The sequence below is a fragment of the Lissotriton vulgaris genome, chromosome 2_1 (genome assembly GCF_964263255.1).
Source record: "Lissotriton vulgaris chromosome 2_1, aLisVul1.2, whole genome shotgun sequence".
Lineage (NCBI taxonomy): Eukaryota > Metazoa > Chordata > Amphibia > Caudata > Salamandridae > Lissotriton > Lissotriton vulgaris.
In genome coordinates, this window is record NC_141687.1 from 625367154 (window position 1) to 625384769 (window position 17616).

Genomic DNA, 17616 nt, shown 5'->3' on the forward strand with positions numbered 1-17616 from the left:
CAGTTGCACCAGCCATATCCCAGCCACAAGGCTGTGCAAGTTCAGCAACGTCTGTGCAGCCGTGGGTGCAGTTCCTTTCGACCCCCTGCAGTCAGGCGACCAAAAGTCCAGTAAATCCACCCCTCCCCCTGCAGTCTCTAAACCTTCCTAGTCTGGACCTTCAAGATCATGGGGGCTGGTTTGTGGCTGGATCAGCCATCACCTCCACCACTGGCAAAACATCCCATCGGACAAATGGGTTCTTCAGATAGCCCGAAAGGGCCCCTCACTCTCCTTCAAGACTACATCTTCCTTCATGCCTCAGATTTACGGCTGACGAAGGACCACCTGAAATTGCTTCAGGAGGAAATCAGGAGTCTCTTGGCCATGAGAGCCATAGAGAGGGTTCTGGCACCAGAAGTAGGCTGTGTTTACTTTTCCAGCTACTTTCTGGTCCCGAAAAAGGACAAGGGCATTTGTCCTATTCTAGATCAGTGAGCCCTCAACTACTTCCTCAAAAAGGAAAAGTTCAAATTGCTCCCTCTGGCTCAGGTCTTGTCTACCCTGGACCCCGGAGACTGGATGGTAGCGTTGGACTTCCAGGACTCCTATTTTCACATTCCCATCGTGTCTGCCCATCGGCGATACCTGCGGTTCACCGTAGGCCATGAGTACTTTCTGTTCACAGTTCTCCCCTTTGGCCTTACAAGACTGCTCGGATGTTCACCAAGTTGCTGGTTGTAGTTGCAGCTCATCTGCACATATCAAGGGTACCAGTCTTCCCCTTTCTAGACGACTGGCTGTGGAAGGTGAGCTTGCCCCAGGTTGTCCTATTCCAGTTCCAGAGTATGGTGATTCTCCTGCTTCTGCTGGGGTTCACAATCAACGTGCCGAAGTCACACCTGATTCCCTCTCAGACGCTCCCTTTCATCGGAGCTGGAGTGCAGTTTCGGGCCTATATTCCCGAGCAGCGAGTCCAGGATATACAGGCTATGATGCTGATGTTTCAGCCTCTATCCTGGAATTAGCTGAGACTGACTATGAGGCTGCTGGGCCTCATGGCTTCCTTCATCCTGCTAGTGACACATGCCAGATGGCATATGTGGGCTCTGCAGTGGGACCTGAAGTTCCAGTGGGTGCAGCATCAGGGGAATCTCTCTTACATGGTCCAGATTTCGGAGGGAACTGCACAGGATCTGCATTGGTGGCTGACTAACCCTGATTGGGACAGAGGCAGACCCCTCTCTCTTCCCCAACCAGATCACACAGTAGTGACAGGTGTGCCACACCTGGGAGGGGGTGGCCATCTGGGAGAGGTGTGGATGAGAGGACTCTGCTTAAGCTCGGAGTAATTTGCTTGGCATTCAAAGCTTTTCTCCCTTCCATCAAGGGAAAGCTAGTTCAGGTGTTCACGGACACAACCACCGCCATGTGGTACCTCAACAAATAGCGTGCGGTGTGTTCTTGGACAATGAAACTTAAGGGGACCCCCCTGCAAGGTACACAGATGGGCCCTCGCTCTGGATTTAATCAGGAGCTCTTAGGCCTGAGTACTTTGCTGAGGGGGCGCCCTGCAGTTCAGGGGCCCCCTGCACTGCTGGGGCCTGTGTTATGCTACTGATCTTGGACCATTTCCAGAGGCCCTACGTCTCTGCAAATGGCTGGAACCGCAGGACATATCCCTAGTGGTTCAACACCTGGCATGCTCCATGAACACCAGGGAGGACAAGCTCAGCCGTTGAGACCTAGTGGATCAGAATGGCGACCCATCCAGAGGTGGCAAAGTTCTTTTTCAGAACTGGGGAAATCCTTGGTTAGATTTGTTCTCTTCTGCCTAGAATGCGCAATGTCAGCAGTTTTACGCACTGGAGTTTCCAAGGCAGCATTCATTTGGCAACACTTTTTACCTTGAGCGGAGCTCAGGCCTCCAGTATGCCTTTCCTCCAATACCATTCCTGTCCCAAGTGTTCAAGAAGATGAGGAGCGTCCGGGCCAGAGTTATTCTTGTAACTCTGGACTGGGCACGGATTTTCTGGTATCCGGATCGTCTCCAACGGATCATCTATTCTCCGATCAGGCTGCTCCATTCTCCGATCAGGCTGCTCCTTCAGAAGGATCTTCTGTCGCAGCAGCATGGGAAGGTCCTCCACCCAAACTTGTCAACTCTACGACTTCTTGTGTGGAGATTGAGAGGCTGCAGTTGACATCATTCTACCTTCCTCCCAAAGTCTGTGATATGATTTTGGCAGCTAGGCATCTCTCTCCCAAGACAGTGTTCACTTGCCTACAGAAATGTTTGAAATATTGATCAGAAAGGTCTATTGATCCACTTTCTGCTTCCCTCTCTCAAGTCCTTGTCTTTATTTTGACCCTTGCCCGGCAGTGCTCTGGGCAAACTTAAAGAGTACCTTTCGGCCTTGTCTGCCTTCTTGAGGCTGTAAAAACACAAGGAAAACCGGGGCTCTAATGGCCAACACTCTAGCCAACAGACTTCAACTCCTCGCAAAGTGAGTCACAAACATGGCTCACATGAGAGCCCACAGGGACCAAAACAATCAATTGAAAAGAGAGCAAAAAGTAAAAAGTAAAGGGATTAATAGTGAGATCCAACAACAGTTAAATGAATTCCCATCAATATACCACAGTGATCAATATTCTCATTTGGTCATCCATCTATCAGGATGGTATGTCCTTTGATCATTGAGACGTATTACAATACCACAGTAGATTAGCTGGATTGGCTCAGACACTTAATCACTGAAGGTAGAGAATATCTTGCTTGATAATAGATCATCAGGGAATGTGGTGCAGTGAAAAACACAAAAAGTGGTGATTAAAATCGGGTGATGAGACGTAAAATATGAGACATTTTATTAGAAAACCGTCTCACCCCCAAATTAAAACCAGAACAGTGCAAGAAGCAGTTTAAACAAATAACTGCAAATGAAAGGCCAACATGTTTCAACCTATAAGGAATCAAATCCCCCGACTTTCTTCAGGGTCTCTGCTCTTTATCTTTGCTACTGCAAGAAATGAGTAGTGTGCTAACCTACAGTGAAAACTAAAATGTCAAGAAAACTACTTACGGTGAAGTTACGGAAACAGAATAAGAGGTTGGAATCACTACAACCTACTTCAACTGTTCCTCCACTTCAAGGGATGCAGCTGTCATCTAGAGAAAGTAGATTACACACCATATTACTCAACTGCCTGTTCTCTAAATAGTCATAAAAATGAATGTTCATTCTAAACAATTCAATTTGCTCACCCAGCTTGACGTGGGACTGGCCCTCACCTCACCTGGGCCAAGCTCAGGAATTGGAGGCCCCGCTCTGTGAAGGTAAAGCAAAGGGAAACTATAGAGGGATAAGGAAGAAAAAATATTCAGTCCTTCTCATACTCTATTCCAAAAAGCCCTCATTTTATCTGCCTTTTTGAGGCTGCCAGACCAACCCTCTTTGTTTAAATCCCCAGTTGTAAATAGATTTCTAAAGAGGCTTACATATATGTTCCCATCTGTCCCATTCATCAGGGCTCAGTGGTATCTTAATTTGGTTCTCATCTTCCTGATGTGTGCCTCTGTTCGAACCTCTGCACCACTGCCCCTTTTATTTTTGTTTTCTTGATTTTCAACTTTATTGGGTTTCAAATTTATAATATATAGACACAACATTTCTTAGCTCAAGAACATGCATTGCATTACATAAATATTGTGCAATATGAAGAGGGATCCGCACTTGCAAAACATTCTGTGTGACCGTATATCATAAACGTTAAACCAGAGGAGTAGACCACCACACAACTCTATTGCGTATATGCCCAAAAGATACTTGGTTGGACATCCCGAGCCTCTACACCAGCTTTTCTTGCGCAGCGCACCAGTCCACCCCTGTGATGCTGTAAGGGGTGAAAGAGCCCTTCCATCTGCTTGCTATGCCTCTTTTGCACACCATGGTGGCTGTGCCCAGCAATGTTTTGTCAGCTCGGAAGCCTCCTATGCCTTCCAACACGCCCAGTAGGAGTGAGCAGGACCTCCCACCCTAGAACCCCGCTTAGTTCACTAACTACACCCGCCCAATATTTAGTTAGTGCTGTGCAGGACCACGTCGTGTGATAAAAGTCTGCAGGCGTCTCCGCACATCATGGACAGCTTGCATTCTGGAGATATCCCGCTCGGTGCAGCCTTGTTAGGGTAAGATAAGCGCGATGTAGGTAGTAGAGTTGGATCAGTCCCAAACTGGCTGAAATAGTAATCACACTGGGCAAACCAGCATTTTTAGTGGAATTAGTGGAAATAACTTCTGCCAGCAGGGTGAGAGGATTGTAGGCTCGATCATCTAATCCTCCTAACCTGACCAATCTCCATGATAAGTGTGTACTTTGCACTAAAGCCTCTTTCTTACCCAAAGTGGTAACCTTGCCCACTTTTTATGCTCCTCCGCACCCCCTCTAAAGGGTAGTAGTGACTCAACTGTATGGATTCAAAAATAGCATTGTCATTCTACCTTGATTACGCTAAAGAGTTCCGGGTGGGCGACCAACTCTTCATGGAGTACGTTGGATTAAAGAAAGGTTGTCGGGTGCAGAAGAGGACTATCCTGCAATGGTTTCTTCTCTGCAAAACAATTTGCTACACTCTGGCCAGGAAAGAGCCTCCAGAGCTAAGGCTGCGACCACAGCGTTGCAGCGTGGTGTTTCAGACCTTGACATTTGTCAGGCAGTAACATGGACATCACTGCACACGTTCACTAAGCACGAGTGCCTGAACCATCAAGTCCACAGGGATGGCCTTTTTAGCCGCTCTGTCCTGCAGGACTTCCTGGTCTAAACTTGTCCGCAGTCCCTCCTCCGGGGATGGTATTGCTTGGGTATCTATTCTAAGGTAAGGAATCTGCGGCTAGATAGGTCTATCAGAAAGACAAATTACTTACCGTCTCGAACACCTTATCTGGTAGGGACATAATCTTGCTGCATATTCCTTACTGACCCATCAATCCTCCCCCCACACGGTGGACAGGTTATCTGAAAAAAACAGTTTAGTATTAGATTCCTTACCTTAGAATATCCCCAGGCGTCAGACTGGATCCGGAAACTTTTGCGTAGCAGTACCCCTGCGCGTCGGTAGGCGTCGTCTACGGCTCCGTGTCCGTCGTCGGTGTCGTTGGCGCCGGGATGACGTCGCCGGAGTACTTAGACGCTGCCCTCGCGCGCTGACATCAGTTCTTCTTTTTTCCGTGCCAGCAAGCGCCGATCCAGAAAAAGTGGTACCCTTAGTCAATTTTTGACTAAACTTTTTCGATCATTTTTTATCCTTTTTCGAAATCTATCGACTCCGACGGTGCCGGTAGGGATGCCCGGGTTCAAAGCCTGCGCCGACTGATGTCGGTTACCGACCCCCAAAGCCGGTGTCTTCACTGTCAGGGCCTTAACCATGACAACAAGGCCTGCTCCGACTTCCGGGCCTTGACATCCAAAGCTAGACGGGAGCAGTCCCGCAAGCGACTCGAGCTCCGGCAGTCGGTCCGCGCCGCTCGAGGTCCGGTCCGCAAGGAGGTCGAGGGACCGTTCGCGGGTTTGGAGCCACCATAGCTCTGGGAGTCGTCATCGGTCTTCAGGCTCAAAGTCCTCAGTTAAGGGACACAAGAAGTCGAAGAGACGTCATTGCTCTTCCAACTCCCCCCGACGCTCCCGTGACGCGGCCGGGGGTTCGGGAGACACCGCCCTCGCGGCTCCACCGGAGCCGCAGGCTTCACGGCCTGCTTCATACCCGTCGGTCCCTTGGCAGAACGCAATGCCGGAGGAGAGCAAGGCCATGAGGTCGCTCACTCCTCCGTCTGGCTCCGCGGCGCCTTCGGGTCCAGTGTCCCCGACTGGGGGCCCTAGCAAGTCGGGTGCATCGGCCCTGATGCTGTCGGGTGCTACGGTCCCGACGCTGCTGGTGACTTCCGTCCCGGCGCCGCTGGCCCCCGCAGGATCCGGATCTGGGTTGTCGCCGGTCGACCTTTGACCTCGACGACGACGGCCCCCAGGGTGTCACCTCCAGCGCCACCTCCAGCGCCGCCTCCGGGCGGCGCCGTCCCCGATGCCTCCCTCGATTCGGGTCCGGCGCCGGTGGGAGATTTCTACTTCTATGACCCGGCCCCATCCTTTGGCCCCGAGTTTCAGGAGATGGGTGGCGAGGGGGATTGGGAGGGGTCTGAGGACCTTCTGGCACAGGAGTGCAAGTCTTATCAGGACTGGACAGGTGAGCTAGGGGAGGCCAGTGGCCGCACACCTCGCCAGACACTGGTTTTGTCTCCCCTCCTACTGTGGCTATGGAGGAGGGGGCTGCCTACAGTGTGGTGCTGACGCGGGCGGCCAAGGCCTTGGCCTGGAGCTCCCCGTTGCGGCCCTGAGGACTAACCTCCTCACTGAGGTCTTTAAACCGCAGGCAAGGTCGGCCAGCCTCTGCTGCCGTTTAATGAGGCCTTGTCTGACGTTTTTCTGGGCACTTGGTCCAAACCCGCTACAGGTCAGCCTATAGATAGGAACGTGGCCAGACGCCACCGCCCGGCTCCGGGCGACCCTTGCTTCTTTTCCACCCACCCCTCCCCCGAGAGGCTGGCCATCCAGGCCTCTAACTCCCAGACCGCATTCCCGACGGCTCCCCCCGATCTGGAATTTAAGAGGTATGAGCAATACGAGAAAAAGGTATTCTCCTCCCTGAGTTTGGGGTTGCGGTCAGTCAACACCGCGTGCCTCTTGGGACACGGTCGCGGACGTGCTGCGACAATGTCCGGAGGGGGACTAGACTAAACTCGCCCAAGCCCTTGCCGAGGGTCGAGATGCGGCACGGTATTCCATCCGGTGTGGGCTGGATACCACGGACTCACTGGGCAGAGCGATGGCAACGACGGTGGTGATTCGTCGCCACGCCGGGTTGAGGTCCGCCAACTTTTCGGCTGATGTCTAAAACACCCTTATGTACATGCCATTTGATGGCCGTCGCCTCTTTGACGAAACGGCAGACCATGCGCTTGAACGCTTTAAGGACTCCAGGGCTACGGCCAAGTCCTTGGGCCTCTCGGCCCCGCCCCAGCAAACGGCTGCCTTCCGCTCCTTTCGTGGCCAAGGAAGGGGCGCCCCCACACGTCCTGCCAGCCACCCGCCGCAGACTACCATCCAGCGCGGAAGTGGAAACCGCTGTGGCGGCGGTCGGGGGCAACGGCGTGGCCAGTCCACACCTGCCCCTGCAGCATCCGCCTCAAAACCCTCCTAGTCCGTGCTTTCAGGTCCATGTGAAGCCAGTGGGGGTCAGGTTTCGCCATCACCACCTCCACTGGTTCATTGTCACATCGGACAAGTGGGTGCTGCAAATCGTCCGAAGGGGCTACTCCCTCCCCTTCGAGGCGACCCCTCCAGCCATGCCACCGCAGTACCACCGCGTGTCTGGGGATCATTTGAAACTTCTACAAGAGGAAGTTACGGCCCTCTTGGCCAAGGGGGCCATCGAGCACGTTCCTGGGCCAGAAGTAGGATGTGGTTGTTACTCCCACTACTTTCTGGTACCCAAGAAGGGCAAAGGGGGTCTACGCCCTATCTTGGACCTGCGGAACGTCAACGTCTTCCTCCGGAAGGAGAAGTTCAAGATGCTGACACTGGTTCAGGTCTTAGCTGCCCTGGACCCAGGAGACTGGATGGTGGCATTGGACTTGCAGGACAGTTATTTTCATATCCCCGTTCTGCCGGCCCACCTGCGTTACCTGCGGTTCACGGTAGGCCACGAGCACTTTCAGTTTATCGTGCTCCCCTTTGGCCTTACCAGAGCCCCACGGGTGTTCACAAAAGTGATGGCGGTGGTTGCAGCTCATCTGCGCAGGTTAGGGGTTTCAGTCTTCCCCTACCTCGACGACTGGTTGTTGAATGCGGGCTCGCCCCAGACAGTAGTCAGCCACCTCCAGACTACGGCCGACCTCCTGCACCTACTGGGGTTCTCCATCAATGTGCCGAAGTCACACCTGTGTCCCTCTCAGAAGCTCCTCTTTATCGGAGCGGTTCTAGACTCGGCGCAGTTTCGGGTTTATCCTCCTGAACAGCGGGTTCCTGATATTCAGGCTCTGATTCCGATCTTTCAGCTGTTGTCTCAGTCAGGTTGACGCTGGGGCTGATGGCCTGCATCCTTCTGGTGCATCACGCCAGGTGGCAGATGCGGGCTCTGCAGTGGGACCTGAAGTTTCAGTGGGCCCAGCATCAAGGCAACTTGTCCGACCATGTCTTGATCTTGGTGGGCACTGCAAGACAATTGCATTGGTGGCTCACGGACCGTGATTTGGTCAGCGGCAGATCCCTTTCCCTACCCCAACCGGAGCACGTAGTTGTGACGGACGCGTCCCTCCTAGGTTGGGGAGGCCACATGTGAGAGGCGGAGATCAGAGGCCTCTGGTCTCCGGCGGAGTCCCTGCTCCACATCAACCTTCTGGAGCTGCTGGCGATTCATCTTGCACTGGAGGCATTCCTCCCCTCTATCCGGGGGAGTGCAGTGCAGGTGTTCACGGATAACACCACCGCCACTTGGTACTGCAACAAACAGGGGGAAGCGGGGGGGTTGTGGACCCTATGCCAGGAGGCTCTGCGCCTCTGGCAGTGGCTGGAACATCAGGGCGTGACCCTGGTGGTTCAACACCTGGCAGGTTCTCTGAACGCCAGGGTGGACGAACTCAGCCGACGGTGCATGATGGATCACGAATAGCGCCTGAGCTCGGACGTGTGACGCAAGGCCTCTTTCAGCGATGGGGAGAGCCTTGGTTAGATCTATTCGCCTCCGAAGAGAACGCGCAATGTCATCAGTTCTGCGCGTTGGAATTTCCAAGGCGGCACTCGCTCGGAGACGCTTTTCGTCGCAAGTGGAGCTGCGGTCTGTTGTACGCCTTTCCGCCTATACCACTTCTGCCCAGAGTGCTGAAGAAAATCAGGCTAGACCGGGCCCAAGTCATCCTTGTGGCTCCGGACTGGGCACGAAGATACTGGTATCCCGAGCTACCCAGCATGTCGGTCGATCCCCCGATTCGTCTGCCTCTTCAGGAGGACCATCTGTCGCAGCAGCAAGGGACGGTCCTCCACCCGAATCTGTCCAGCCTCCACCTCCATGCGTGGAGATTGAGTGGCCGAAGTTGAGGCCATTTGACTTGCCTCCTGAAGTCTGTGATGTGATTCTGGCAGCCAGGCGTCCCTCCACAAAATCGGTATACACCTGCAGGTGGAACACATTTGTGGCATGGTGCGCAGCAAAGGCTGTGGATCCTCTCTCTGCCCCCCTTTCAGATGTTCTCCTATTCCTTCTTTCTCTTGCCCAGCAGGGCTCTGCTCTGGGCACTCTTAAGGGCTCCCTCTCTGCCATTTCTGCCTTCTTGAGGCTTCCTGATCAGCCCTATCTTTTCAAGTCCCCCGTTGTAAAAAGATTCTTGAAGGGCATCACGCACATGTTGCCTCCTGTTCCTTTTGTGATGCCTCAGGGGGATTTGAACCTTGTTCTAACCTATCTGATGTGCGCTCCTTTTGAGCCACTTCACAATTGCCCTCTTCGTCTTCTGACTCTCAAGACTGCATTCCTGGTTGCCATCACCTCTGCCAGGGTAGTGAGTGAACTCCATGCTCTATCTTCTAAGCCTCCTTTACTTTCTGTCCATCTGGACAAGGTTGTTTTAAGAACGCGCGCCTTTGACCTGACCAAGGTGGTTACGGCCTTTCACGTCGGACAGTCCATCACCTTGCCCACCTTCTTTCTGCCTCGGCATCCCTCGAAAGAGGAAGAGAGGCTTCACCGTCTTGAACCAAAACGTGCGCTCTCCTTCTACCTTGATCGCACACGCCAGTTCCGGGTGGATGACCAGCACTTTGTTGATTACGTCGGCGCGAAGAAGGGACTGGCGGTGCACAAATGCACCATCTCTCGGTGGGTTGTGTTGTGCATCATGGTCTGTTACTCCTTGGCTAAAAAGGAGCCCCCTGTTGGGCTTAGGGCCCCTTCCACTCGGGCCACGGCGGCTACTACTGCCCTGGGTCGGAGAGTCCCCTTGCAGGACATCTTTCAGGCTGCACATGTTTACTAGGCACTACTGCCTGGACAGGCAAGTCCGGAGAGATGGCTTTTTCGACCGTTCCGTTCTCCAGGACTTTCTGGTGTGATCTTGGTCCGCAGTCCCACCACCGGGGTTGGTATTGCTGGGGTATCTATTCTAAGGTAACAAATCTAACACTAACCTGTTTCTTTCAGATGCACAAGTTACTTACCTTTGGTAACAATACATCTGTAAGAAACAGTAGTTAGTGTTAGATTCCTTACCGCCCCACCCATCCTCCCCGTTCTGCGGACCGATAGCTAGGGTTAAGATATTTCCCTTGAGGGCCCTAGTTTTATGGCACCAGTGTCAGTCTCTGGCATGGCTCTGCATTTCTAGCGCGGAAAGCTATGTATAAGAACTGACGTCAGCGCGCGAGGGTGGCGTCTAAGTACTCCGACGACGTCATCCCGGCGATCACGCCAACGGACGCGGAGCCGCAGACAACGCCTACCGACGCGCAGGGGTACAGCTACGCAAAACTTTCCGGATCCAGTCTGATGCCTGGGGATATTCTAAGGTAAGGAATCTAACACTAACTACTGTTTCTTACAGATATATCGTTACCGAAGGTAAGTAACTTGTGAGTCAGGCTGCTACATGGAAATCAGTGAGCACGTTCACGAAGCATTGCTGCATTTACAGCAAGATTTGATGGAAAAGTTATTTAGGTCTGAGTCATTCCCCTGATCCACCACTGGAGGAAGAATTGCTTTGGTATTTATTCTAAAGGTGAGGAATTTGCAGTTAGAAGCATCCATGAGAAGAACAAGTTGTTTACCTTCGGTAATACTCTTTCTGGAGGATATGCTATCTAAGTGCATATTCCTCAATGTCCTCCCAGCTCCCTGTCACAAATTCGAGATCTGCACTCAGGCATAGTTAATTGGTTCTTATGCTCCAAAGTAGTTTCACTTCTAGCGCGAAACGAGGTCAATGTGCAGTTATACTTTCGTATCCAGCCTGGGGATATTTTAAAGCTGAAGGATCTGTGATTTGATAGAGTATCCACCATTGAAGGAAAGTAACTTGTTCTTTTTGGCATGCCTGTATGGTAACCTTTGAGATGCTGGAGTGGTGTTCATGGGCATGCTGCTGGTGTGGTGTCCTTGGGCATGCTGCTGGTGTGGTGTCCTTGGGCATGCTGCTGGTGTGGTGCCCTTGGGCATGCTGCTGGTGTGGTGTCCTTGAGCATGCTGCTTGAGTGGTGTCTTTGGGCATGCTGCTGGTCAGGTGTCCTTGGGCATGCTGCTGGTCAGGTGTCCTTGGACGTACTGCTTGGGTGGTGGCCTTGGACATGCTGTTGGTGTGGTGTTCTTCGGCGTGCTGCTGATGAGGTTTCCCTTAGCATGTTGCTGAAGTGCTGATGTGGTATCCCTCGGCATGCTGCTGTTTAGGTATTCCTCAGTATGCTGATGTTGCATCTTCTGGCGTGTTGGTAGTGATTTCATATTGCGCAGGTGGTATGATCCATGTTCTATTGTCTTATTTCGTGCAGCTTAACATTGATGTGCCTTGCACTGTGCAGTCGTGTATCCCACAGTGCGATGCTGTAATGTTCCTTGGTATACGGGAGTGTCATCTTTCTGACGGCATCCTGGTGATGATTTTCAGTCTGCTGATGTATTACTTGAGTACTTTATTGTGTCGTCTGCAGCACGCTTCCTTGTTTCATCAGTGTGCAATGCTTGTTAGTGGTTAATGTTTTCTTTTGTCCCCATAGATTTGACAGAGATTCAGTGTGATGTTTCTGATGTGACCCAGCGGTACGAGGGTTTGGGCTCAGTCCTCCAGGATAACGAGAAGAAGTTGTCAGCCATGCAGAAAAGAATACAGGAAGTCCAAGAAGAGACAGGAGCCCTGTTTAAGTGGCTGGAGTCAAAGGAACAAGTCTTATCTCTTGATTCTTCTCCATCCAGAGCACATGCTGAGCAGAACAAGGTGAGTAGGATCTGCCAGAAATGGTACTTAACAGGTATTGAGTAAGGGGAGGCTAAGTGACTGCAGAATGATGTGATCGCTTGGATGAAATGCCTCTGAAAAAAGCCTTCTAAGGAATAAGGATCAAAGCACATGTAGATGAAGCCATCAACGCTACCTTGAATTAAGTAGTCAGATTTACTCCCATAAAAATCAAGTATTGGGGTGTTAATATGCACAAATTGATGTGCTACTCTTTCTTAATCACACCATCACTTCAATCTGGCCCAAATCTTTTGTTACCAGGCTTTGCTTGATGAACTGGAACAGAACTCTGGGAAGGTTGAGCAGTTAAAAGAAGCTCTTCGGAGCTTGATCGAGAAACACCCAAATTCTCCAGAGGCTAAAAACTGGCAGACAATGCTACAGGATCTTGGTAAGTGTCTTTTTTGTCCTTAATGACTAGTTGAAATCACAGTTTAACAATATGCATCAGTGTAAAATATGCTCTCCTTACAGCTTCAGAAAAGAGTGGCACAAACAGACTTAATCTATCAAGCCGAGTGAGAAGGGAACAGTGAAGGCCCCTGGATTTGTAAATGTGTATAGTTATGCATATAGGTTGCATATTGTAAGAATATTTTTGTTAAAAGTACTTTAATGCACAGATGGCAAATGTAATACACATAAAACTAAGATGCACAGTGCAAACCAGAAGTTTCTACAACCCTCCAGGCCTGAGTTCTGACCCCAAAGATACCAGATTCACCTAACTGGAACCCTGACTCACCAAAGCAGTGTCCTCTCTAAGGAGTGGTTGGACACTTCTGTTTATTTGGGTGGTGGGACAGAGGGTAGACTGGGAACATCTGATTTTCTATCAACTGATGAAGCCAAATGTTCCCAGTCCGCCCTCTGTACCGCCACCCAAAAGAACAGAAGTGGCCACCCATTTTTTTTTTTTTTAATATATTTTTATTGCAGGAATTAGCCAAAGTTACATGTCAGATCAGCAACAAGTCTGCAGGGAAAATAAGAAAGAAATATCCGATCCCCCGTGAGGGAACAACTTGAATACACAGCCATTCAGCCCACAACCCGTGGGTCGGGCGGCGTCTCTTTACAAAAAACACATTTGGGGATCTGGAATAAAGTCGAAGCTGATCCGGATAATCCAGAGGCCTTCATCTGCTTTTCTAGATCAACCTAACAGAACAAACCCCCCCCAACAGTCGCTCAGTGTCGTACCCTCCCCCCACCCAACCCCGCCATCAGTGTGTGCTAGTACGTGTAGAAAGAGCTTATGGGATGAAACCCTAGGTGACTAGGCAGAAATCAGTGTCATAGACTTTTAACGGGACTCAAGTTACGCTGCATCATCACCCTCGGAATCGCTGGAAGCGCAGTAATCTCTAAGGGCCTGTACTATTGTTTCCCATTCCAACGCTGTTTCTAGCGCCCTCTCGTTTTGCTGCCGCCTCGCCAGTTGGTAACGCAAAGTGCTCTCCCCTGTAGCCCACTTCAAAAGTTCGTTGTGCCATTTAGCTCCAGTTGGACCACCTCTTGCCTTCCAATTCCTGGTTATCTCCCGTTTAGCGAGAACGAGCCCCAAATCAATAAATTTGCTCGAAATTTTATTTTTAGGGGTATGCGGGAACCAATGCAGGATCCCCACCGCCGCGTCGACCGTCAAGGTTCTCCCAGTAACACTATTAAGAGTATCCTCGATCAACAGCCAGTACAAGGACAGCGTCGGGCAGGACCACAGCATATGAATAAGGTCCGCCTCAGGTGCTCGGCATCTGGGGCAATCCGCCGCGTCCGTGGCGAAGTATTGCTGAATTTTCGCCGGGGTTAGATAGGCCCTGTGAAGGATATAAAAATGGACCAGTTGAAACCGGGCATGGCGTGCTCCCTTCCAAGCACGGCGCATTAACTGTGTCCACGTAGTTTCTGGTATCTCCTTTCCTATGTCCGCCTCCCAGCGGCTCCGCAGTGTGGTGAGTGGGGGCAAGCCCCCCGGTACAGAAGTGGCCACCCATGGAGAGGCCACTGTTCTAGTGGTACGGGGCCTGGTGTTCATACACAGTTACTGGAGCTACCTTTAGGAGGTTAGTGGCTGGTCAAGATGATATTGTACCCTAAATCCAGCAGAATACCCAAAAAGGGTGGAGGCCTATATCTCTGAACCCACGGTCACAGTCTAGAGTTTCAAATAGCAGGAAGACCATGGGGACGGTGTTATGTGCTACTGGTGCACGACAAGCAAGGCAAAACTAGAGATCATACGAGTCTATTGGCAAGGGCCAAGGGTCCACATGGTATGTTCTTTATCGTGGCAATCTACTCCAGCTATTGATGGTAACTGATAACGCTCAGTCTCCCAACGGACAGGATAGAGTCAGGGACAAAGCAGTCTCGCCTTCATTGACGGGAGCTTCCTGTTTCACCTGTTCTTGATGTGCAGTACGTTTTCTTTTCAGCAGCTACCTCAAGCCTCTCTGCGGTTCAAAGTAGTCGCCCTTTCGCAGTCTTTTTCCAGAGGTCATCACTCAGATAGCTTATTTTCTGCTGCAAAGCCGCAGAGTCCTTTGCTAGGTGAACTCAAGCCAAGCTTCCGTAAGACAGACATATTCCTTTTTTTATGCAAGTCTGTCACGGAAACACCTTCTCCAACCGGAGCATGGCAATCCAGGGGATTCAACTCCTTGAACTCTGCTCACTCCACTACACTTGTGTGTCACTTCACAGAAGACTAGAGTGAATCTTTGAACAGCCCACTGGCAGATGAGCTCAGTCGTTATCATTCCCTAATGGGGACTAAGCTAATCGAAGAATTTGCTACTTTTGAATCCTGGGCGCCCCTCCAATCGAAGGGGCATATTTTCTGCATGTTTACTGTGTGATCGGTGCATGGGGAGAGCCTGCCATCCTCCTCCCTTGTCTTTTGGTACCGGAGTGTGTTATCTGCAGGGAGGAATGTTAATTAATATGTTGGCAGGGATTTCTTGGCTACAAGAGAATTACCATCACCCAGCAGAGGGAAAATCTAAGCTAAACATGGATAAGAGCTGGTTCCTTCCCCAATCCACCAAGCTTCTGCAAGAATTAGCCAGGGCAGTTCGAGATGGAATGTCAAGCGGAAAAGGTGCCCGCTTGTTTCACATTAAACATAATAGCTCACCAATCCATTGCACCCAGTGAACTAGCTCTCACACATGCATCTCAGACATGATAGAAGCCAATAGAACACAGGCAAGGGAGACTGCACAGAATTTACCAGGGAGGAGCTGGTAGTAAACACTTCCAAGGACTTGAGGTACCACTGACTGTCAGTCTTACCACAGCCTGGGTAAAGAGGCCAGTAGACGCTCTTCTTAAACGATGATTGCACTTTGTGTGCTCCCTTGACCTCAGAGCCAAACCGTTGCGTCCATCCATGTAAACAGGGAAATCGTGAATGGACATGCTTGATTATCATTTTTGCTGAGGTAAAAATCCACAATCGAACAGCAGCTTTCCAGTGACTCACCAGGAAATCAGCATAGGGCAGGAGAGCACACTCTCCAGAGGCATGCAGAAGACTTTCCCTCTTAACATGTGGTATGTACAAAGAGATTGTTTTTGCATCAGTTCTTAGCTCTCGAAACACAAAATTATACCATTGTCAGGGTTTCCATGAATCCTTTGTCTACATTAAACTGGTGGAAGAGTCCATTTTGAGATGGACAGCGTTCCCTGCCAGAGAGCCGACATGTTTGTTTGTAAGTTCTCCTAACCCTAACCCACAATCTTTATCATAGCTATTTTTAGTTGCTCACTTTATACAGAACATATTTTGCAAAATGGTGTAAAACATCACAGTTATATTAGTAATGAGTGCATAATAAAGAACCCAAGCATAGTATATATTTGAAGATACTACTTCCATACAGCTGGGAGGGATTTGTAGGGATGGTTGGAGAAGTGGAATAGGGGGGTGAGAGGCAGGTAAGGAGTGAAGTGAGGAATGATTGAGAGGAATTTGGGTAAGAATTTATCAGGAAAGGATCTGATCTCGCACTAAAAGAAGAGGTACAACAGTTCCAGAATTACCTTAGTTTGTGAATCGTGATGAATTCTAGGGTTGTCTATTGGTATCCACAGATTCCAGGTGGAGCAGAGCACAAGAAGTGACAGTCGCGCGGCAGCAAGAACTGGAGGAGTCCGCTACCCAGCTAGCAGCATTCCAAAGTGCGGAAGCCCAGCTGCGGCCATGGCTAACGGAGAAGGAGCTGATGATGAGTGTGCTTGGTCCGCTCTCCATTGAGCCCAACATGTTAAACGCACAGAAGCAGCAGGTGCAGGTGAGTGGCACATTCCCAATTCAGGCCATTCCTCGTGTTGTAACCGGTGGTTTGATATGTCGCAGCGTTGGGCCATGACCTGCCTGGAGGACAGATCCTCGAAGGGGTGGGATTTGTTCTCTGTGTGCCGTAGACTGGGCCTTGGTCAGGACAGCTGTTTTGGGTCCCATAATCTATATTAACAAGAGCTGATGTCTGTATCAGCAACACAGTTTTGAGACATTTAAACTAGGAAAACCTTACACTGGAATACACCTAGGATTGCTTTTTGTGCCAGTGTCCTCTCTGGACCCCTTCCTCAGTTCAATTTCTCGTGAACTTTTTAAATTCTCTCATTCTTAGTTGCTTGGGAACTGGGCTCCTTTTGCCATATTAGATGCCTCATTTCAATCTGGTAGAGAGACTTGCTTCCCTGTTACTACCCGCAGGTTAAGAGTAATTCATTATTTATCTGTTTTAAATTTCAGCAAACATGCCTAACTTAAAAGTACCAGATAATAAATACAACTCTTACCCAGGCTCAGAATGTCAACATTAGGTTTCGCATTAGCATCCCCAAATGAGTTTTCTTATTCTACAGTGCATTGGGTAAGCTTGTTTTAGAAGTGGAGGTTATGCAATATCTGTGAATATGTTGTGGAATGAGAGAGCTAAAGTGGAAGTTAAAGAACGGGAATGGGGTTCAATGCCCGAAGGAAAGTAAATACATGTTCAGAATGAAGGCTAACATCACATCAGCAACTTGAAGCAAAAATGGAGTAAGCAAAAAAGGATAGGGAAACTGTTATAAGGAAATGAATTATAATATATAGTTGGATTACCTCATCCTATGTGGATCTGAGTACATTGAAGTGTCTTGTAAAACGTATCCAAAGATGCAAGCAAGCAGCAAAAACCATGTCATAACGGCATGTTTTCTTCTTTAAATTACAAGAAACCAGTAACAACTGCCAATGCCCTGTTTTCTGTTAAGCACGTAAAACCTCATTGTATTCCTCCTAGTACCTCTGCAGTATACATCCTGGTACATTCTATGGATTTGTACCTCCTTGTATCTCCATGGCAGAATGCCTCATGCTGAATATCCGAAAGATACCTCTCATTGTCTTCTGTGGTAGAAAAGATACCTCCGGGTACCTCCCATGAAATGATACCTCTTCTAACCACCCAGGCCACTATACTTTATTGTAGCTTTGTGTGGAAGGAAACCTCTTGGTGGGCAGAATGCTTTCTGTTCTTCACATAGCAGGGTATCCCCTGATCCCTAGAATGGC

The 17616-nt window shown here is 50.1% G+C and overlaps 1 protein-coding gene across 4 annotated transcripts in view; it reads left to right on the forward strand.

The window, feature by feature from the left end:
* Positions 1 to 17616, forward strand: part of MACF1 (microtubule actin crosslinking factor 1) — a 1022862-nt gene that overhangs the window by 607800 nt on the left and 397446 nt on the right. For all 4 annotated transcript variants that reach the window (XM_086955743.1, XM_086955745.1, XM_086955746.1 and 1 more), the window contains 3 exons: positions 11800 to 12017; positions 12303 to 12432; positions 16143 to 16342. In XM_086955743.1, the coding sequence (XP_086811869.1) occupies positions 11800 to 12017; positions 12303 to 12432; positions 16143 to 16342 (548 nt within the window). The remainder of the gene's footprint in view (positions 1 to 11799; positions 12018 to 12302; positions 12433 to 16142; positions 16343 to 17616) is intronic.